At 37.0% G+C, this 23,997-nt stretch overlaps 1 protein-coding gene across 2 annotated transcripts in view; it reads right to left on the bottom strand.

Moving 5' to 3' along the window:
* Nucleotides 1-23,997, bottom strand: part of NFATC3 (nuclear factor of activated T cells 3) — a 182,840-nt gene that overhangs the window by 21,651 nt on the left and 137,192 nt on the right. The window contains exons 9-10 of one of the 2 annotated variants that reach the window (XM_044663207.1): nucleotides 22,077-23,099; nucleotides 5,745-5,849 (exon numbers count right to left, since the gene is read on the bottom strand). In XM_044663207.1, the coding sequence (XP_044519142.1) occupies nucleotides 5,749-5,849; nucleotides 22,077-23,099 (1,124 nt within the window). In that variant the 3' untranslated portion in view covers nucleotides 5,745-5,748. The remainder of the gene's footprint in view (nucleotides 1-5,744; nucleotides 5,850-22,076; nucleotides 23,100-23,997) is intronic. The other variant, XM_044663206.1, reaches the window with a different exon arrangement.

The raw sequence follows: 23,997 nt of genomic DNA on the forward strand, positions 1-23,997 counted from the left end.
GCCTGGCTCTCAATCCACTGAGCTACCCAGCTGCCCCTATAATATACATTTAAGTGACATTTAAAGAAAATCAATCTTTAAAGACTTTAAGAATTCTGATCAAAGCAACGACCTATCATGTCTCCTGAGAGTGAAGTAGAATATTACACACTTTTGTAAAGAGAGGTAATAGCCACATGGTGCAGAGGCACATTTTTTAAAATGATCACTGTATTTATTTTGTTAGACTATGGTTACAAAGGTCAGTTTTCTTTCCTTCCCTTCCTTTTGGTAGGAGAGAGCTGGAGCTGGAGAACCTCAGCAAGATAGACATTTGCAATGTATATAAAGAAAATTTTTATTTGGTTGAGGTTAAGAATGAAAAAATTAAAATATTAAAATTAAAAAACATCATGAATTCTGAAATCTTTAAATCTATAGCCACTTAATAATTAGTCATTTATGATGACTACCATGGAACAAATGTTACATGTTAATAAAAAAGAGAAATTTCTCATTTTAGAATCACTTACTGTTAAAACATTTCTTTAGGATCCTGAGAAAACAGATTATTACTATTATTAATAATAGCTGACCTTTCTATAGTGCTTTAAAGTGCTTTACATACATTATCTCATAATCTTCACAACTACTCTCTTTGATGTAAGTACTATCATGATCTCCATTTATGTTATAGGTGAGAATGAAGTTAAGAAAGGTTCAGTGACTTGTTCAGGGTTACAAAATTAGTAAATGTAAGAAATAGGATCTGAACTTGAGTTTTTCTTTCCTTCAAGTCCAAAACTCTTTTCACTCCATTACTAACTTCTAAGTCCAAGCCCATTTAAATTCCTTAGTCTTTCTTTAAGTCATCTCTGCTTCCAAAGATTAATATGTGATGCTAGCGCTTATTATGAGGTGCTATGGTCTGGGAAGGGGAACAGCGAGAGTCACTTCAGGAAACTAAGATTTGTGGGGAACCTCCCTGGGAATTACCCTAAAGAAGATTCTATTTTTTCAACTAATTTCTTCATTTAATCAGTGGTTTCTCCATCAATGTCTAGATTCATTTTAACAGAAGTATCTAACCTGGAGGAAAGAGCTACATAAGCCACTGATTAAGAAAAGTCATGTAATAAGGAAGAAAAATTCTATATGGAGTGAAAAGGGAGAGTTGGAATTAAAGGCATTAAGCCAAAAATCAGTCCAGACTGGCACTAAAGTCTCTTCAGAAAGCCAAAGTATAAGAAGTTGAAACTTAATTGAGAAGCCATTTCCAGGAATAGAGATTTAGGTCAGGTGGTCAGTGCTGGATCAGGAAACAAAACAAAAGGAATAGAGAGAACCAATGATTTCAACCAGGATTGATGATGATGCTAAAGCATTAAATATTATGGAAGCTATCTAAAGTGATCTGTTAGCATGGGAATGGGCTACCCTGTATCAGTAAAGTCAGAGACTTGATAAACTTCTCAGTCTTTCAGATCAAGATAAAAAACTCTACCACTTGTCTCTTATTATGAAAAGAAGGCAATACTTACTGGCCTATTGTATTTTATGGTCTATTTTATTATTAATCAAATATAGGCATATGGGATATGACAAAAGTGAAACAGACCTTCACTATGAAGCTGTCTTTTAGAAGAGTTTATGCTGTAGTCAGAGAGTAAAACATGTTGTGTGTATATGCAAACACAAATAACAGACACAAGGTAATTTTGGGGTATGGAATCAGCAGCTGGGGAGGGGGAATGATCAGGAAAGGCTTCATGTAGAAGGTGGTACTCTAGCTGAGCCTTAAAGAAACAAGGGGTTCTAAGAGACAGAGGGAGGAAGAAGTGCGCATTCTAGGTACGAGGGAGTTAGTGCAAAATTTGGTTGCGCCACAGTGTAATGTTTAATAATTCTGAAAAGGCAGGTTGGGCAGGATGTGAAGAGCTTTAAATGTGTGTGTGTGTGGGGGGGGAAGGTTTACATTTTATACTAGAGACAGTAAGAGAGCCACTAGGGCAGGGGTCGACAACCTTTTTGACCGTGAGAGCCACAAACGCCACATTTTTTAAAATGTAATTTCATGAGAGCCGTACAGTACTCATAGTGCGGCTCCTGTAACAGCGCCTGAAAAAAAATGGACTTTATGGCTCCTGCAGAAAGAGCCATATCTGGACCTCAGACGAGCCATATGTTGCCAACCCCTGCACTAGGGTTTTGTGAACAACTGGGGTGATGGGAATAGGTTTCCTGAAGGAGGAGGCATTTGAGTAGAATTCTTAAGGAAACTCAGAGATTCTCTGTGAGGCAGAGTATTAAGGAAGGGAGTATAATTCAGGCATAGGATATATAGCATGGAGCAGGAAAACTGAATGTCACATAAAGGGAACAAATAGGATAATCTGTGATGGGGGGTGGGGGTGGAAGATGGAGGATGGGTAGAATGGAGATGGGGGGTGGCCTTAAGCCACATTGAAAAGGGCTTTATAGAGACAGGAGGTACTAGGTTCAAACCCGGCCTCAGCCACTTCCCAGCTGTGTGACCCTGGGCAAGTCACTTGACCCCCATTGCCCACCCTTACCAATCTTCCATCTATAAGACAATACACCGAAGTACAAGGGTTTAAAAAAACAAACAAAAAAAAAAAGAAAGAAAAGGGCTTTAGTTTGTATTTATTTAATCCTAAAGGAAAATGAGAGTCATTGGAGCCTCTTGAAGGAAAAAAGTGACATGGTCAGAATTGGGCTTTGGGAATATCAATTCTGGCAACAATGTGATTTGAAAGGGAAGAGACTAGATCACAATGAGGTGATGAGAGGCCAAACTAGGATTATGGCTGTGTGGAGAAAAGTAGATGAACATACACTATTTTGTGAAAGTAGAAACGATAAAATTTGCTAGCTGACTGGGAGTAAGGAGTCAAGAATGATTCAGAGACTTTGAATCTAGGGCTAATGATACAATTGACAAAATCAGGGCAAGATTGTGAGTTTGGTTTTGGACATGCTGAGTTTGCGATGCCTATTGGCACCCAGTCTAAAATGTCTAATAGGAGTTTTGTGATATGGTATAGGAGTTCAGGTGAAAGACTAAGTTTGATATGTAGACCTGAGAATTATCAGCATTGATATAATTAAATCCAAGGAAATGGATGAAATCACAGATTGTAGAAAATCCAGAGCAGTTAGGTAGTGTAAGGGTAATCTAGCAAAATCCACCAAAAATAAGAGTCAAGACAGGTAGGAAGAAACACAAAGAACAATGTTAAGAAAACTGGAGAAGAGAGAACATTTTAGAAAGTGATCAAATGTCAAATACTGCAGATAAGATGAAGAAGGAACAGGACTTGCTTGTTTGGTCCTTAATATTTCTGTGTTTCCCACCAAACTTGCTGTTTAGCTGACAGACTCTTATTTCCCAAAATATTTACTTCAATACTTCAGAAGAACCATGATTTTAATTAGTACAGGTACTCCTTTCACCAAAATAGATTACAACTCCTAAAACCTTAGTAAATAATGGTCTTTTCAAAGATGGCAACAAGTCCTCACCCATTATTTTTATTGTATTCTAGTTAGTAAGAGAATGAGCTAGGACTCAAAGGGTCTTGGGAAATTACAGAAAGGAGAGAATTAAGTAAAGTAGGAGTGGGAGAACAAAGCTTCTTTCTATCCTTTTCACTTCCTAAGATGAAGGGAAGGGGGAAAATGGAGTCCTTGTACCAGTGGAAGTTTGTTTCTCTCACCTTAAAATATTAAGAAATTCCCATAGTAATCACTCAGGAAATAGGTGGAGTCTCGACTTTGACCTGCTCCATCTCCAGCCATCCAAACACACAAACTTGTTATCATTTTAAGGTTTAGGGTCCTTTTACTCCCTTGCCAGAAGACTGCCAAAGATAGCTTAGGGTGCTGCTACAGGTCTAGTATCTTTTTTTCATCTACAATTAGGTAGAGATAGAGGAGAATTGTATGGAATCAAGGTAGGATACAACCATGACAAAAATTATTATTACTGCCTTGTTTGTTATCAGAGGCACAAAATAAGATATCCCTCTGCTTTCATTTCCATTATAAGATTAGTTCCTAAAAGAACTAGCAGGGAGTTTTCCTAGCTAAATTGGTTACTGAAAGAAAAGATCAAGTGATCATTCTTGTGAAAAGCAAACTTTTAACACTGGTTAAAAAAGAATATGGTTAAGTTTGTAATATAAAAAAATATAATAGCATGACTGAATTTGGACAAAACTTCAGTTGACAATGACACTTATAAAAAATACAGGAGGCAGTGAGGTGGCTCAGTGGATTGAGAGGTAGGCCTAGAGACAGGAGGTCCTGGGTTTAAATCTGGCCTCAGACACTTCCTAGCTGTGTGACCCCAGACAAGGCATTTAATCCCTATTGCCTAGCCCTTACTGCTCTTCTGCCTTGGAACCAATATATAGTACTGATTCTAAAGGGTTTAAAAAAAAAAAACAAAATAAACAAATACATACAAAATGTGAATATGTCATAGTTAATCTTTAAAAAGCACATAAAGAAAAGATTACCCATAAAGGAGGGTACAACTTTAGCCTGATTTGTACAGATTTTTCTAAAAATCAATGACATAATGAAAAAGAAATGGAATTCAAAGATTAAGAACAGTATGCTAGGTGGAAAGAACAATGGTCTGGAAATCAAAAGACCTGTATTTTAGATTCAGTTCCACCACAACTAACTCACTGTGTGACCTTGGGCCAGTCACTTAAGGCTGTTGGACCTGTTTCCTTATTTGTTAAAAGGGGTTCTAGACGAGTTCAAATATGGTTTCAGATACTAGCTGTGATTCTGGGCAAGTCGTTTATCTTCTGTTTTAATTCCTTCAACTGTAAAATGGGAAATAATATTAGTTCCTATCTCACAAGGTTGTTGTATTAAAACATTTGTAAAGTGAAAAAAAAAGGGGGGGGGTTCTAATTATCTACTCTACTAAAAGGACTTTAATCACTGCCAGAAAAACTTCCTGGTTAGAAATGGGCACCTCACATACAGGTCAATGCTTCAAGGGTTTGGGTTTGCCCATCTTAGATAAGTTGCCAATAGGTCAAATAGAGAGCAAAGCTATCTTCTGAAAAGGTGAAAGTGTAATTGCTTATAGTCATGTTTCTTGCATCATTCTTATTTCATATTGCCACATTTCAACAAAATTGTAGTTACCTGACAGCTTAGACTAGCTCTCAGAGGAAGTTAAAATTTCAAGGGACCTCAAGAGATAGAGATTGAATCTCACCTTTAAATTTTACAGATGAAGACACTAAAGTTCAGGTGTTAAAGTTTTAGATCAAACAACCACAAGAAAAAGTCATAGGTGCTGCAACTCAGTTTTGGAACTATATTTCTTCTGATTCTCAGTCCAGTGCCCTGGCTTTAACCTGATACATCTTGAGAATTTTTATCCTAAGCCCTGAAAAACAACAACAACAAAAAACACTACTTGGATCTCCCTCAGCTTAGTTTAATAAATCATAGCAAGTGTTTGCTTTTAGTTCACACTCTCACTATGATTTAAGAGACTAAGAGTTTTAATGTGGTTAGTTTTAGAAGCTGTGTCAGCCAAAATTTAGCTATCATTATGATGGATACAACTGCAAAAAGGTATACTTTTTATTGTACATGCACACCCTCACTTCTGCGCATGCAAATCAGGTAATTGCATGCTTAACTACCTGATTTGCGCATGCAATTACCAGATTTGTGCACACAAAAACTGAAGCAGTTTAATAAACACTCACCCTTCTAGGTTCTCCAGAAAGGAGTTGGATATGAGAGCTGACTGTGTTGAATCCATTTCTTGGCTGAACCTGATGGCTGGTATTCCAAGTCAGAAATAAAATGGTCTGTGTCAGAGAAGAAGACATAGCTACTGAATGGAGCAAACCACGAAGTATGGTCATTTACTATAATGCCTTGCCTGGTGAAGAACTTAAAAAGAATTTCATGTTTAGTTAATTTTAAATTGTTTTCATCCTTTATTTATAAAGAATATTGGTTATTCTAGCATTTTTAGTAGTAGGTGTTTAGTAGATCTACATCTGCTAACCAGGGCCCTCAAAAGAATGGATGACTATGATACACTGGACTGTGTGGCTAAAAGTCTCTAGATCTTAATAAAATATGGGAACTGACACTTACATACTTTAAGGTTTACAAAATACTTCACCTACGTTAAGTCATCTGATCCACAACAACCCTGTGAGGGAACTACTAGACGCACTGTTACCACTTTGCTCATATAAAAAGAGTTGACTTGTCCACCCTCACACACAGAGAATTCCAATCCCAGTCTCTTCTGACTGTGAGTCCAATATTTTTTCCACTATACATTTTATTTTCTAGATTTTGGAGGGGAGGAATAACAATTGATTTTCCTTACTTATCAAGAGTATTTTTCTACCTTAAAACATTATTATTATTATGATGGCTTGAAATTATTCTAACATATGCTAAAGTCAAATTTACAAATGATTTTGTGTTCATAAAAAAAAACCACCTTCTTTATGTGGAGACTAAATCCTCTAGATAGAAATAATTATTTAAAAGTTAAAGTATCCTGAACAACCCTATAGGTAAATTTTTCAGGGGCAAGCAGGTTGGTAGTAGTTTAGATATGTAATTTTATTTGTTTGAGAGAATACCCTTCACAAATGCAGATACACCATTACTTTTGTAGTCTCAAGTTACTGAGGTCATAATAGTTAATATTTATATAGACTTATAGAGTTTGTAAAATGCTTTGTATGTATTATTTCATTTAATCCTCATAAGATAATTATTATTATCCCTATTTTATAGATGAGCAAATTGAGGCTGAGAGTTTAACCTGCCAAAATTCATATAGTTTACACATAGATGTGTAAGACAGAATTTGAACTCAGGTCCATGGTCACACATAAGTGCCAGAAGCAGGATTTAACGCTAGGTCTCTCTGATTCCCAAGCCAATTTTCTGTCCACTATCTTATACAAATGTCCACTACCTCTTTACAAATACTTATGTATAAAAAGTTAAAATAGTCTAAGTAATCCTATATATAAGGCAGAACCAAGAGCAGTTTCCTTCAATGCACTGAACTCTTTATTCTAGAGGTAGCAGCTTTTCATTTAACCTTTTGATAAGTTCAACAATTCCTAGAAAAGTTCTTGATTGAACAAAAAACTATAGTCGGCAATCAGGATCAAATGAGATATTTGTAAAAAGTGCTTGGTATGGTGCCTGGCACACAGTGGGCTCTAAATAAATACTTATTCCCTTCTCCTTTCCCCAGTCTCCAATAAAGCAAAGACTATGAGTAGGCACAAAGGGAACAAAGGACATTTAAAACATTTCTTTTTATTACTATACGTGTTTTTAATGCCAGAAATTGATTGTTTCCATGGCCTTTAGATATTTTGTGGTGATAAGTCATAAGTTTTATGGTGAAGACTTAAAACTTCAAGGGGTGTCTCAAGTATACATATACCATCTATTCTAGATGTAATCTAATGAGCATTATGAATTTTAAGTATTGAAAAAAGAATAGAGGAAAGGGAAACCAATCCCTGAAAAGCAAAGTGGAGAGAAAAGAGTCATTTGAAATTCTGAGCTTGGGCAAGTCATTAAGCTTTCCCTACACAAATTCTATAAAATTAGATTTATAAGTAGCTTTTGAGAGTGTCATGAAGATGAATGTTTTGTAAAGAACTCTCAAATTTTTCCAACTAATATATTGTCAAATGATTTTGTCCTTGTGAATCAAACTTATTTATGCTTACTGGAAATGATTACTTCTGGATCTGATTTTGTGTATGCATGTGTGTGTGTGTGTGTGTACAAGGGTTAGAGGTTTAATGTAATCCATTAGAATGGTATCAAATTAAAATTTATTGTCTAAGTTTATAGAACTGATCTAAAGTACTTATTTTGAGTTCTTATAAACTGCTTCTATATTATTTGCCTTATAGATTTTGCTACCTTTTTCTGTGACTCAGGTAATAGAGAAGACAAAAGTATTTATTTCTCCATGATAGGAATGCTCCTATGTCCATGATTCTGCAGTTCAGTACTACACTTTAACCTGCAATTTTCCATGGTGTCTTCTCTGTGAATACATGACCTTCCACTCTTCTGGGTGGCAGACTGCTTCTATGAACTCTGATTCCTTTTCTTTTATGGCAGGATGAATGGTTTCTCTAAGCACCAAATCATGTAGATTATATCCATTATAAAGTCTTACTCCATAAGAGTATTCTTTAGTAGAAGCCTCTCTCATAAGATTTCACCCTTTCTTCCCCTCATTTCAATTTCTTCCATTGCCTCCTATATGCCATCTTCTTCCTGAGAGGCTGCAGTCTTTTTTCTTTTACTGTTAACGTATGACTTGATTAGAGTATAATACACATCACATCTCCTCTCCCCTATCATTATATATGATCTCCTATTTTCTAATTCAAAACACTGATTCATTGTAGGTAGGTGTTGTGAGAGGTTTTAGTCCATGAGATTTCATTGTTTGTCCACCATCATGTCTATTTAACTTTCACTTTCAATCCTGGGTTCCTTGTGTACATTTAGAAAAAAATCTTTTAATGTTTCTGTTTGTTACTTGTTAATCCCAAGGCTGTGTGTTTTAAAACTTTATTTAAAGTCCTTGCCTTCCCTTCTTTTTTTCTTCTGGAGTAATTTATTTACCTGTGCCTTCCTTGGGAGTCTTATTTGTTTACTTCTCCTTATATTTCTGTTGTCTTGGATGTTTGCAAAGCACATAATCGAATAGGCATGGTTTACTTTGTAGAAATGCTTCAAATGCTTTTATTTTATTGAATGTTCATTGTCAGGCTGAAGTTTTCTGAGTATGTCACCCTGGTTTGTGTCTTGAGCTCTTCTGATCTTTGGAATAAATTATTTCATCACTTCCTATAGTTTCTGATAGTCATAGAATAATTGCATGTTATTCAAGTTTCCTTTCCTTTATATGTGAAAGTCTCCTGGTTTCTTGCAGAATTTGCTGTTTGTCCCTGGAATTATTCAATTTAATAACTGTGTCTTAAAGGTTGCAGCACAAGTTATTTTTCTGGAGGCAATCTGTGGATTCTTTTGATTGGTACTTTTGTTTTCTGTGTTCAGAAGGTCTGGAAATTTTTCTTATATTATTTCTAGCATTATGGTGTTTGGGTTTTTTGACTTGTCATAATTTTTCTGGGAAACTCATAATTCTTAAATTGTTTCTCCACACTGTCTTGGACACCAATTAAATGGAAATCATGTTTTCTTTTAACATTCCTACTTTTTGCATCCTTTTTTTCTGATAGCCCTTACTTTCCTTTTTTTTAAACTCTTGTCTTCTGAGAATCAACACTGTGTACTGGTTCCAAGACAGAAAAGCTAAGGATTGGGCAATAGGAATTAAGTGACTTGGCCAGGTCACATAGCCAGAAAGTGTCTGAGGCCAAATTTGAACCCTCTAGGCCTAGTTCTCAATTCACTAAGCCATCTAGCTGCCCTCTTGCCCTTTATTTCTGTGTACTTGCATTTCCAATCAGTTGTTCTCTTTCTTTCTTTGGTGAGGTTTGCCATTACAGACTCAGGTTTTTCTATTCTTTTAGTTATTTCTTCTGTACAAGCCATAAATTTGGCTTTTACTATTATTATTTCTTCTTAAATCATTTGGGATCATCCCACTGTGGCTCCATGTTCTCTTGAAAATCTGTAAGATCCTCTGCCTCATCAGTTGTTGATTCTTTCTCTTCTGTCTTGATTTTCCCTGTTGGTTTATCTGCTTGAATTCAAGGTCAACAGCTTTACTTTGGTCTTTTTACAAAAACCCTTGAGCACAAGCAGATACACCAACAGGGAGAATATCAGTAACAGATGAGGAGATGGCTTCCAGATATTTTTTCCCTTATTGCTTACTTTCTGACTCTCTTTTAATTGCAGTTCCCTGCAGTCTTTACTTCATAGCTGTCTTACTTTCCTCCCATGCTGGGCAATTCACATTTTACTGGACTGTAGTCTGAGGGGCTAGAAATGACAACAGCTGAAAATCAATTCTTTTTACTGCAGGCCTGGTGGAACTACAAATGCTGGTATCCTGCCCCAGGTTCCTTCTGTTCCTCAGCATTGTGGCAACTACCATGCTGCAGTCCCAGCCAGAGCAAACTTTTTCTTTTTGGTTTTCCAAGGGGGAGGGAAGAGAAATAAATCCTGTTGCGACACTGTGTGGACTGCCTTGCGCTATCCTGTCACAGAATGATTGCTGATAGAGAAGGGAGGGATGAGTCAACACATTAGAAATTAGCTTTCTTTTCTGTTAGCTCATCCTTTATAGGGTTATTAGTATCTTACTTCATGTAAGAAGATGAATTGTTTTCTCTCTTGGGAATAATTCTTTTGCAGAGATTTGGGAGGTCATAAAGTGTAAATTATCTAGTCTTCCATTTGTTGGTATATAGCATTCATTTATATCTGTAGTATCATTATAGATATCTTTGTTCTTCTTCACAATGTCTCAATTCAGTAATGTTTATCTATAGAAAATATGGCAGGAACAATTTAGGGTAGAAGAGTTGTTCCCTGTTCCCATGGTAGGGGTTCCCATTTTCCTTACAATACTCTTTTCCCCATTTCACTGACTAAACACCATTTGGGTGAGCAAAAAAGTTAATATGAAGTACCTACCTACCCACTAGATATTCCAGACTCTTGAGTACTGTCATCTGAACTGATATTGTATCTTTTCAAGGTACATCTGTGCCTTGTCAAAACCAGGACTTCTGGGCATTTCTATCTTATCCTGTATCTGAACTTGAGATCCTTGATAATAGCAGTTTATTTGTAATCCCACTGCTTGTCTTAAACAGCTTAATAAATGCATTTTAATTCTCATTTCCTGAGAAAGAGTCCAGAAGAAAAATATTCTATGGCCTAGGATTTTTTGAAAAATGGAAATGTGCAGAAGAGTGGGCATTCCTTAAACCACTTACCCTCAAATTCAATTCCCAAGTAAATAAATAGTGGGGAGGGGGAAGGAGAGAGAGGCAGCACTGAGAACCAAGGGAGAATTAGGAAAAAAAATTTTATCTGAAGGGTGGGGTTTCCATTATAGTACTTTAATATGTGAAATTTACTTTCAATGTAGTTTAATTTTTCTCCAACCAAGTTCATGGACTCCCTGAAATCAATTTATTGATTCCAGGTTAAAACCCTTGACTTAGGAGGAAGCCTTTGCAGGCTTCTGGAATATCTTTTCCTATTAGAATTTTAAATTGTGCTACTCTAGTCCAGGGATTAGCAAACTATGGCCCATGGAACTGTGGTCTATGAACAATCCAAGGCTAAAATTTTCATTTTAAAAATAATAAAACTTCATTTTGAAATGTAGCTTATAGGCTGGGTTAAAATTCAGGCTATATTTTGCTGGTTCCTGCTCTCCCCTTGAAAATCTCTCCCTTAAGTACTTAATTTTTCTGTGTTTCATGTGTGTTACTTTATCTCCTTGATCAGTGTACTGCAAGCTTTAATTTATGAGTCTTATTTATGTAATGAGGGATGATCAAGCACAGTAAGCACAGAGGTTTGGCTGATGTAATCTCCATACAGAAAAACCTGGGGGAGCTTACTTCCCCCATCATGACATATTACAGAAGGTATGACAAGTGTAATGGAGGGGTCCTATCCTATCACTCTGAGAATGCACAGGTATTATTTCTGATCTGCTTCTCATATGACAAAGATGAACATTTTAATTTGCTGCTAAGCTGGCAATGAAAATATATTCAAAAGGCACTAACCGGGCAAGGCAATTTTTCTTTTCTGCCTGACTGTCTGCGTAAGGAGGCAAGGGCTGCTGCAAGTCTCCAAGTGGAAGATGGGTCCCCAAACTGGGAGAACACAGTTCTATAGTTGTTTCTCTGCTATGTCTAGTCTTTCAGTGCTTTCAGGTAATAGTCAAAGAATACAGGAGTAGGTTGAGACCTCATGAAATAATTCAATGATTTTTGTCTGTTTGTAGAGAGGTAAAAATAACATACTCAGAACAAATTAACAGCAAATCAAGATAATTTAAAAAAGAACAGCAACAATAAGTTTGCTTTCATAGGATCATGCAATCATAGTAGATTCAAATATAGAAAAAAACCACAGAGATCATTTAATATAATCCCCTAATTTAGTGATGAGAAAACTAAAGTCTCAAATGTTAAAATGACTTGCCCACATCATACAAATTGTAAGTAGCAGAGTCAGAATTTAAATCCAAGTCTTTTGACTCCAAATTTATTTCTTCTTCTGTTATGCTTATATCACACCTTCTGCTTTATAAGAGACATCACCTTTCTCATCAGATGGCCATATTGACACAGGCCCCGAATTCCTTATGCCACTGTAATATTTAACAGATTATCATTTGGTGCTCTATATAAATGATTTAGTGAAAGGTAAACTTTGCAATTTCACTAAAAGCTACTTAAAGAATAGTCCTGCTATGTGAGTAAACATGACAAATGCTATTTATTAATGGTTCATTCTTCCTCTATGGGCCTTAATTTTACTCTTCTAGTAGAAGAAAGAATTAAGATAAGATTATCTATAGTGCCTCTTGTAGCTCTAACATTCAATGAGTTGTATGATTCCCACAATGTACATCTCCACTAATGACAATCTCCCAGTGTTCATGTTACTGAGTTATTAAGGGAAGAGTACAATATATATTTCTTTAGATAAAGCTATTTTGCTTATTAGGTACATGCAATACCAAAACAGCTATTCTTATGTCAAGAGTCATCATAACTACCCAAGATGAATTCAGTGTAATATTTTTAGCTCTGACTGTGACTACACACAACCTGCAAGTGATAGTGTCAGCTTTCACTATAGCAACGTGGCAGACTATATTTAACCCAATTCTCCCTCCACAGGAGGCATGCAGCTGTGATTTCGGTTGGCTGGTGATCTAAAGGGTAGGGGTGGGGTTGGGGGAGGGGGATAGTCAGGCAAGGTTCTCTCCTAACAAGCTGCACCAAGATTTGATTGGCTTTTAAACAAGTTACTTTGGACTACATTTAAAGGCCTGGGATAGGTTAACTTCACAACTCAAGAATCATAATTGAAATACTTAAAACAGGAACTATTAGAAGTGATAAGACAGTTTTGCTATTAGAACAACAGTTTTAGTACATGTTACTATGTCTCCTAGAAAAGGGTGGCATGTAGTCACCACAATGCATGGAAAACACACTTGACAAAAATTCACAACTCCTAACACAAAGTCAATTAATACAGTGTCAGAATAAAAATTCATGGCTAACATGGCAGATATAAAGTAGATTATTCAAAGTTAGGCAACGACATTAGAAAAGGCATGGAATTATGTAGAAGTGAAAGTTAAGTCCAAGATGAGAGCTCCAAAAACGATTTGAGCAAAAGCAACAAAGATGTAATAATGATAGCTTCTCATGCCAATTGTTTTGAAGGTGACAGTTACTTGAATGTTTGTTTAAAGAAAATCATTCTCCTCATAATCTCTGGATAGAATACTCTTTCTAGCAATAGGTACCAGGATAGATACTAGGCATAGAGATATAAAAGTAGGAGTTTCTGCCTTTGAGAAGTTTACTTGGGGAATACAAATATTTATCAAATAAATATAAATACAGAATGCATACAAAATAAATACACTGACTAGGGGTGAGGGGGACACCAACAACTAGGGAAAGAAAAAGTTTTTTCAAGATTCAGTTCATGTGTCACCTTCAAGGATGCCAGGGGTTCCAAGAGGAAGATGGAACAGCTAACATAAGTTTGAAAGTCAGTTTGAAAGGAGAATAGACAGAGTAGACAAGGGGGATAAGTCTGGGACATATTGCTTAAAATGCAAAACAGAGGGGTATGTAGTTTATTCTAAAGGTAATGGGGCGCTTCTTAAGCAAGGGGATGCTATAGTACAATTTATACACAATATAAGACTGAACATCTAGAAGTTGTAGATAATGAAATGCAGCAAACAACTTTTCTATTCAGGACTAAATAAAGGCTTGAAAATTTCATGTAGCAAAAAACAATGCATATTCCTTAATGAGTGGAGGATGGCTGAAGAAACCCAGATATATAAAAGTAATGTAATGACTAATAGGAAGGATTTGGAAATAGATGGGAGGATTTGTATAGATTGATGTAGAGGGAAAAAACCCTCCAAGAACAATCTGTACAACTAGAATAAGTAGATGAAAATAACATTAAAAGAGCATCTGTACTCCAATGAAATGAAGTGACAAATCTCAGTTTCAGATCAAACACATTTTTCTTTCAAAAGGGGAGTAATGACCATAGAATTAGATTATGCATACACTGTCAGAGGTGGTCTCTGCCAGGTGTTTTACCTGTTTTTATGTTATAAAGGAGATATAGGTTAAGGAGTAGAGAGGGTATACCTGAAAGTAATACAGTATAAAAAATCAAAAGTATTCTACCCTCTTGTACTAATTCTTTATTCTCATTCCTATCAACTCTCCCAACTCCAAAGCACCAATTTACAGTGCCCTCTGGAATGCCTGTTCCATAGGCACAAATCTACTCTTTCCAGTCCTGTGTAACTTTACCTCTTCCCCCAACTCAGTGGTTGAGTAGGATGAGTTGGAATACTCTTTTGTTCCCCATTTTGATGTTCAGTTTCTCCCTTTAATTCCACAACCTCTCCTCTTCTGAGGTTCATACAATCTATCTTTCATGCTGTCAGAATCCTGCTAGCTGATGTCTACAGACTTCCAGGATATTCTCCTTACTTCCTCAACATATTCAGGACCTGTCTTACAATTTTCTTTTCTCCTTAAGTCCTACCCCAATAATAGAGGACTCGACACAAATACTCCCATAAACACCCTATTCACTTCCTGTGACCTATTCTTCCACTCCACCTAAGCCATGCAAAAAGATGCTTGTGCTCCTAATCTTGCTGTTACTCAGAAATGCAGCACTTCCATGTTAAAAGAACAGAAATCTCCTTATATGATCACACTCTTAGTTTTCCCTCTGCCTCTCACTCGGCCTTCCCAAGACAAGTTTGTGTCCCCACCAGGGCTTCCAATCCCTCAAAACTTTCCCAGAGCATCCCTCAGCACTAGTCATTCTCTCCTCTTTTCCCTGCCTGGTAAATTAGTTCAATCTACACTGTGCTCTTTTTTTGGGCCCTTGATCCCCTTTATCATATCACTACCATATCCTGACAAGCCTCAGTACTGGATCATTATAACAATAGTAGGAGTAGTAGCAGTAGCAGCTAAACTTTATGTACTGCTTACTATATGCTAGCATTGTGCTAAAGTGCTTGGCAGTTATCTCCTCTGATCCTCACAACAACCTTATAAGATAGGTGCTATTATCTTAATTTTTTTTGTAAAACCCTTACCTTCTGCCTTAGAATCAATCTGTGTATTGGTTCCATGGTAGAAGAGTGGTAAGGGCTAGGCAATGGGCGTTAAGTGACTTACCCAGAGTCACAGAGCTAGGAAATGTCTGAGAGCAGATTTGAACTTGAGTCTTTCTGACTCCAGGCTCAGTTTTCTATCCACTATGCCACTTAGCTGTCTTTGTTCCTATATACATACTGTTAAATCAGTGGTTCCCAAACTTTTTTGGCCTACCGCCCTCTTTCCAGAAAAAAATATTACTTAGCGTCCCCTGTCACATACTATCGCCACCCCCTTACAGTTATTCACCGCCCCCAAATGCACCTGTGGCCATCACCACTTCCCTGAATCGCTGCAGCACCCACTAGGGGGCAGTGGCGCCCACTTTGGGAATCACTGTGTTAAATGAAGGTGAGGGGAAACTCACTCATTCTCTCTCTTTTTAACTAAGTCTCCTCCAAAATTCTACTATACAACCTGAACTGGGTCCTCACAATTATTATGCAATCTTTCTATATCTCCAATATTCCACTCTCCACAGCAGCTTTTCCAAACCTTTGCATTCTTCCTCAAAATCCCTATGCTCTCTTCCCTCTAGTCTCTCAGCAAACAACTTTAATTCATATTTGACAAAAGAAAAACTAAGGTCATTTTTTGAGAGCTCCCTCTTCTCTCTTCTTCCTTTTCTTCTATTACTGAGATGCCTTCAGCCACTCTCTCCTATCTCACACAAACAGGTGACCTTACTCTATGCCAAGGTTTGAACCCATCTATCTGCACAATGGATCTCATTCCATCCCATCTCCTCCAACAGATTGCAACCTCTGTCATCCCTACTCTTGTCTCCATTCTCTCCCTGTATACTGACTCATAAGCCTAGTGTTTACAAACATGTCCCACATCTACCCCACCTTCAAAAAACTCCCACTCGACCCTTTCATCCCCACTATTATTCTGTATATCTCCTGTCCTTTGTGGCTAAACTTTTTGAGAAAGTCATCTTAACACACCTCCACTCTCTTCTCACTTAATCTCCCCCAATCCAGCTCACAACTTCATCATTCCATTGACACTGCCTTCTCCGAAGCTACTAAAGGTCTCCTAATTGCCAAACCCAGCAGCCTTTTCCCAATCCTTACTCTTCTTGAACACTCTGTAGCTTTTGACGCTGTCAATCACTGTCTTCTTGATAAACTCTTCTCTCTATGTTTTCAGGACACAAATCTTTCCTGGTTCTCCTCCTATCAGACCCTCCTACAATATACTTTTGTTGGAAACTATCCAGGTTAAACCTAGTGCAGTTTTCTGTTTTCTTTCAGTCCAACTTCCCTTATTGATCTCATCACCTCCTGTGGATTTATTACCATCTCCATGTTGATGATTCTCAAATCTATTTATTTATCCTTCTCTGCTGATCCTCTCATTTCCCACTGCCTTTCAGATACCTCACATATCTTAAATTTTCTCATGTCTAAAAAATAACTAATTTTTCTTTTCCCCTAAACTCTCCCCAACCCCCAACTTCCCTATTGTTAAGGACAACACCATTTCCCCAAATCCACAAGGCTTGAAATCTAGGATTCATCATCCTGGATTCCTAACTATCTCTCAACTGCCAATCCCACTCTCTCCCCATCCAAACTGTTTCCTCTTTCTCTCCTCTGACATGTCACCCCCTGTTGTCTGGACTTCATCATCTTATTATACTTGGACTATTTTAAAAGGCTCCTGATTGGTCAGTCTGCCTCTCCTCATTTGAGTAAGTCATTCAGCTGCCAAAGTGATTTTCCTGAAACCCGAATCTATCCATGTCACCTCCAGTAATCCCCCCTATGAATTCTAGGATAAAATTCAAAATGTTTGCATTGAAATCCCTTCATAATGTAATGTGCTTCCCCTAAACCCCTTCCAATCTTCTCATACCTTACACCTCTCCCCATACTCTTCAATCCAGAGACACTGGCCTCCTGGTGGTCCTTCAAACTAGACACTCCATCTCTTGGCTCTGGGCATTTTCTCTGGCTGGCTGTCCTCCATGACTGACATTGGAATGTTTTCCCTCATCTTTGACTTCTGCTTTCCACAGATTCATGAAAATCCCAACTAAAAACTTACATTCTAGTCTGTCCTACCCTCACTTAATCCTAGATCCTTTTCTCTTTTCATTATTTCCTGTTAAATGAGTTTTAAATTTAATTAATTTATCCCACACATTGCTTCTTATACATATTTGTTTGCTTTTTTCGTCTACCTCATTAGATTATAAGCTGAGGTCAAGAACTGTCTTTTACCTCTTTTTTTTATCCCCAACACTTAGCAGTGCTTGACATGTAGTAGGTGATTAATAAATGTTAATTAAACAATAAAGGCTTTAACAATAGTCCGATGATTCTAGTTCCCTGTGTTTATGTATTATGCTTTTAAATTTTTTATGATTGCACTAAGAAATAGCCCTAAGAATTATACATCTATGATGAAAATGGTGACCTCAAGGTAGAAATGAATCAAAATTGATTATATGATGACATAAGCTCTTTACCAATAAATTCATCATCCTGCATGATTTTTCTCAGCTTTGGTATGTACACCACTTCAGTATCCTCAGTAACTCTTCTTCGCTGATTGGAGGGCTGGATAGTGTAGCAAAGAACTCTTCCCAAAGCCTCTAGACTAACTGACTCTTTCTCACCAAATGTACTTCTTGGCCTGAACTCCACCATGCCTTGTATCATGCAACTTCCCTACCTTTATTCTAAACCCAGAGTTTCGGTTCTTTTATTACCGTTCCTCATTAGACTATAAGCTCCTTGAAGGCAGTTTTTCTTTTTCTAATTTGTGTACCTAACACTTAGCAGTGTTTGGCATATAACAGGCACTTTAAAAATGTTTACCATTACCTAAAATTTATAACAAAACTTAACATCTCAAGACTAAAACCATGAAAACGTTTAAACACTAGACCAGGGGTCAGCAAACTACTGTCTAAGGACTGACCACCTGTTTTTCTACTGTTACCAAGCTCTGAGAATGGTTTTTACACTTAAAAAAAAAAAACTTTTATTGGATTTGGTTTGCAGGTTATAGTTGGCTGATGCCAACACTACACCATTAATATTTAGATAGCATTTTTTCCAAGACATTTAATTCACAATGAGATTCAGAATGTTAGAGATGTAAAGTATTACTGTCACACAGTTTAGCAATTTCTTACCTAAGCATATTACCAATAAAATTACCAAATTCATGAAGTGTATGGATAATGAAGATTTTCCTAAACTATACTAAGCAAGATTTTCCAGACTGGAAATATTTCACATGCTAAAGTATTAGTTATGAAATTATGTAAGCATAAAATAATAATTTTAAGTAGCAAATTTGGGCATATTTGGAAACTGGCTGAATTCCATTTATTTCACTCTAAAATGTCCCCAACCACACTCTTTACCTCCTATTTCTCATCTTTCTTTAGCTCTAAGATGAACATTTGTGGGTTCTTTTAATTAAATTTCAAATTCAAACTGTTCTTCAACTAAATGAATTTAGAAAACACTGGGAGAATATTGTTTCTTTAGAGATGAATATGGCTACATAATCGTTTTTATGGATGAAAATCTTCTCAATCTCAACATGGAGCTTTAATACTTCAAGGACCTGTGGATTCTGTTTTTGGTACCTCACTACAACTTAGCATATGGTTTCTGAGAATTGCTATGGCTGAACAATTTTCATTCTGCAGCCAGCCTGTTGTGTGATATATGTGTTTCTTGAAGTTGAAACCAGGCCTGTACTTAATTAAACCTTTGCAGTTTGGTGGAACCTGCAAAAGCTAATGTTTTGCTGGCTTAGCATTAAGGATCCAATGTCACCTATATGCCATGATTAGACACTGGAATAAAAATTGTAACATTTCCTAGAAATATGAGGATCTTTAATGTCTCAAAGTGTTTCAAGTATTCCGCTTAAAAAAAAAGTTTCATAAAGGTGGTTCCAGATTATCCTTTTGGGGGCAATTACTGACACAGCCAATTAAAAAAAAAGTCTTAGGCTGTCATGTGGCTATCATAAGGCTTTTGATCTTTAGGTTAAAATCAGCTAGGCAGAGATAGCTAAAAGAGGAGAAGCAAGACAGAGTAGGAGAGAGCAGGAGACAGAAAGACCCAAGTCTGAATTCTCCATCAGATATTTTTAAAAAGCAGTGGAAACTGGGAATAAAACTAGCACTTTTTTTTAGGCATTTGTGAGGATCAAATGAGGTAACACATGTAAGGCATTTTGTAAACCTTACTCTGCTTTATAAATTTTAGTTTTTATCTATCATCATCATCATCATCATCATCATCATCATCATCATCATCATCATCATCATCATCATCATCCAAAGTCCAGGCCAGGAGGATACTAAATGATTAAAATTTTCACATGGGGCAGTTATGTGGCTCGTGGATAGAGAGAGGAGCTCAAAGGAGTTCAAAGCTCTGGGTTCAAATCTGACTTCAGACTCTTCCTAGAACCTGCACAAGTCACCTAACCCTGCTTGCCTAGCCTTTGACGTCCTTTTGTCTTAGAACTGATTCTAAGAGAGAAGTTCATGGTTTTCTTTTTTATTTCTTTCTTTAAAAATAATAACTCTCTGAAGTAAGTCAGAGAGGATCATAAGAATAATATAATGATGTACCACATTTTTTTCAAACTACTGAAATTCAATGCCATTGAGTGGTGAAGAAGCATTTTGGGGAAAAAATGACAAACCAGTGATCTTCATTTTTAACCTATCAGTAGATAATAACCAGACAGTTAAGTGGCTCAGAAGATAAGAGTACTGGGCCTGAGGTCAGGAGAACCTGGGTTCAAATGCACTAGCTAGGTGACCCTGCGCAAATCACTCTAGTATCTTTCCCAAGAAAACCTCATGTACAATACTGGTGTGCTATGGTCCACATGGCCACAAAGAGTTGGACCAGACTGAACAACAAGATAACCACTTCACAGATTAATCCTATTAGATAATTTAATTATAAAAAGGTGTTAACATAAAAATCTGATTTATTAGTTTCTGTAGAAATTATATTCCTCCAAATATGCTAAAAAGTATGTTAAAGGTAATTTTTTAAAAGTGTAAAAAAAATTTTAAGCCAAGTTATAAGAAATCCTACTTAAGCATTTTAATTGATTAAAAAAAAAAACCTTACCTTTTGTCTTAGAATCAATACTAAGTATTGGTTCCAAGGCAGAAGAGTGGTTAAGGTCTAGGGCAATGGGGGTTTGGCCAGTGTCACACAGCTAGGAAGCATCTGAGACCCCGGACCTCCCATCTCTGGATCTACTTCTCAATCCACTGAGCCACCTTAACTGCCCCTAACTCAAGTATTTCAAATTCTATGCAATCCATATAAATGTGCTTGCTCAAAGAGGATTTAAAGGTACTGAATCTAAATTTAAATGTTCTCTTGATTTGTAAAATTTAACCAGTGGTTTGGTATTAATTTTTTAATATTCACTTTTAATTTCATAGGGATTATCAAAATGAAAGAATATCAGTATAGTGTTCACAGGGCAATGTTTTATTTTAGGTTGTGATCTAAGACACCTCGAGAAATTACATTCAGTTAGGTCAAGTAGTGTTATACTCTTTTCTGATTCACAGATATCATCAAATGAAAACTATGTATTTCAGGATCTTATCTTCTTGGTTTTTGGAATCTGGATTTATAGAAGCATTCTTGATCATTCTCTACACAAATATATATCCTCCACTGAAAATATGGAAGTTTTTTATTACACACTTACTAGATTAGGAGACTAAAATAAGAATATGTTATCCCACCTGATACTCACAAAACCCACAAGGCAGTAGTGTTATCCCTATTTTACAAAAGGAGTCTGAAGCTCAACAAAGCAATGTGATGTTACTTATTCAAGATGACACACACTAGAGAAATGAGGTGAAGCCCAGGTTCTAGTGAATATTCCATCAGACATGGGTATTAACAGTTTTTTTCTTGTTTATACATTCACCAAAATCAAAATTTGATAATTCAACTTGTATTTAAATAGTAAGAAAAGGATCAATTTTCTACTTGCCATTATACCAGCAAAAGCCCAGAAACCAATCTGTCCTTTCTCTGTTGCTGTTATTGAGATTGGCAAGTTGGATGAGCAGCATGAACCAAATTCCATTCGTGCTTTCTCTAAAACTATGTTAAATGAATAATAGTGATTCTTTTCCCTCGTGCTGTTTCCTTAATCTTACTCACCTCTTAGATCCTATTACCTCCAAAAGTTAATTTGGAACAACACAATTCTTTTCTAGTAATGAAAGTTAGTGGTAAAACAGTACTGACTCAGCAGATTTTTAGGGCAGCTCTGTCACCATATATTTTTTTCACTGGACCTGTGTAGGTTAGTCTCTACTAACTACTCATGGCAAAGCTCCAATTTATCAATCTTGGAGAGATGCACGAGACTCTAAAATGTGACATCACTTGGCCAGATTCACAAAGTGTCAGAGTTGGGCATTGAGCTTTGCCTTCCTGACCTGAGGTCAGTTCTCTACCCACTATGAAATGCTGCCTATCATCATGAAACTTTAAGAAAAGTGACGGTATTTGAAAACTTGGACTATGACAACATGGCATGAAAGATGACCTCAGATTTGTCTGAATAACAAGAATCTATGTATTAACTCACCGTCATCTAATGTAATATCCTGGAGACCAATCGTTTCAAAATTCAATTCCTGTTCTTCAGGATCAGGTTTAATGTTCATTGCTGCTCCATCAGGTGAAAAGGAAGATGAATCACATCTATGCTGACAGACTAATGATGAAGGGACAGAAGGACTGTGTGCTTGAGGTGAAGGTTGCCCAGAGTGAGTTATGGTAGTTGGAGATGGGGAGGAAGCAGGTCCTGAGCTTGGAGACTGATAAGGCATAGGCTGTAACTGAGGAGATGGGGGTCCAGAGAGGGCTGAATGGACCAACGGTGTTGGTGAGGAAGTTGTAGTAGATCCAGGGTTTGAACTGTGGTATGCTCCAGGTTGTAACTGAGAAGAAGGCTGTCCCAGGGCCTGGTTTGTTGTAGAAGTAACAGGACCCTGTCCTAGGTTTGAACAATGGTATCCCACTGGCTGCAGGTGAGGCAATGACTGCCCTGACGGAGCTGTATGCACTAAGGGATGTCCTGCTCCTGGAACAGATGCTGACAGTGACCCTGAATTTGAAGAATGAAACTGTATGGGTGGCAGAGGTTGACAACTAAGATTTATTAAATTAGGTACAGTTGTATCCTGTTGAAATGAATTTGTATCAAATCCTTGACTAGAGGCAACATTAATGGGAAGACAAGTCTGTCCATTGTACATAACATTAGTTTGCATAGGCTGGTAGGAAGACCTCACAGGAGGTGCTGATGGGGCTTGAAAAGACTGGTGTAATACAGAAGGCATTACATGACATTCTTCACCAGGACTAATGTTTCTACTCTGCAAATGAGACAAATGGGATGCTGAGGAGGTCACCATTGATGTATATGGTTGTTGGACTGGACAGACAAGATTTCTAGGCAATAAACTGTCATGTGGTTGCCCTGGATCTGAGGAAGGCGATGATGTCTGGGCAGCATGTAGGCCTTGAATACTGCCACTCTGAGGCACGGACAAAGATGGAACTGAAGACAAATCCAGCTCTTCTCTATGCTCCTGTTTCATCAAAACTGAAAGAAAAATGAAAAAATTAAAAACAATTATTACATAATTAAGATGTTTACCATCACAATTATATTTTATTTGAAGATTATATAAAGTAATAATGAAAACAGATGAGACTACTAATACCTCCATTCATTTAAGTTCTGCCATTAACACAACTATTATAAAATCTTAACATTTATTTTAAGATTCCCAAGGTTTGCATTTATTGTTTGTTTGTTCCCTTTCATTTATTCATTCATTCATTCATTCATTCATTTATCTATCTATCTATCTATCTTTTATTTATCTATTTTTTGGTTTTTAGAGTGTTTTTCCATGGTTACAGGATTAATGTTCTTTCCTCCCCACCAAGTCTCCCTCCCACTACTTGTAGTCGACGCACAATTCCACTGGGTTTTACGTGTATCACTGATCAAGATCTATTTCCATATTATTGATAGTTACACTGGGGTGATCATTTAGAACAGGTGTCAGCAACGTATGGCTCTCGAGCCATATATGGCTCTTTCTGCAGGAGCCATAAAGTCAATTTTTTTCAGGCGCTGTTACAGGAGAGCACACTGTGAGCACTGTACAGCTCTCACGAAATTACATTTTAAAAAATGTGGCGTTTAAGGCTCTCACGGCCAAAAAGGTTGCCGACCCCTGATTTAGAGTCTACATCCCCAGTGATAACCCCAACAACCCCTGTGATCGAGCAGTTGTTTTTCTTCTGTGTTTCTACTCCCACAGTTCTTTCTCTGGATGTGGATAGTGTTCTTTCTCATAAGTCCCTCTGGATTATCCTGGATCCTTGCATTGCTGCTAGTATAGAAGTTCATTACATTCAACTTTACCACAGTGTATCCATCTCTGTGTACAATGTTCTTCTGGCTCTGCTCCTTTCACTCTGCATCAATT

This window comes from Gracilinanus agilis, chromosome 2 (assembly GCF_016433145.1).
Source record: "Gracilinanus agilis isolate LMUSP501 chromosome 2, AgileGrace, whole genome shotgun sequence".
In the NCBI taxonomy this organism is placed as follows: Eukaryota; Metazoa; Chordata; class Mammalia; order Didelphimorphia; family Didelphidae; genus Gracilinanus; species Gracilinanus agilis.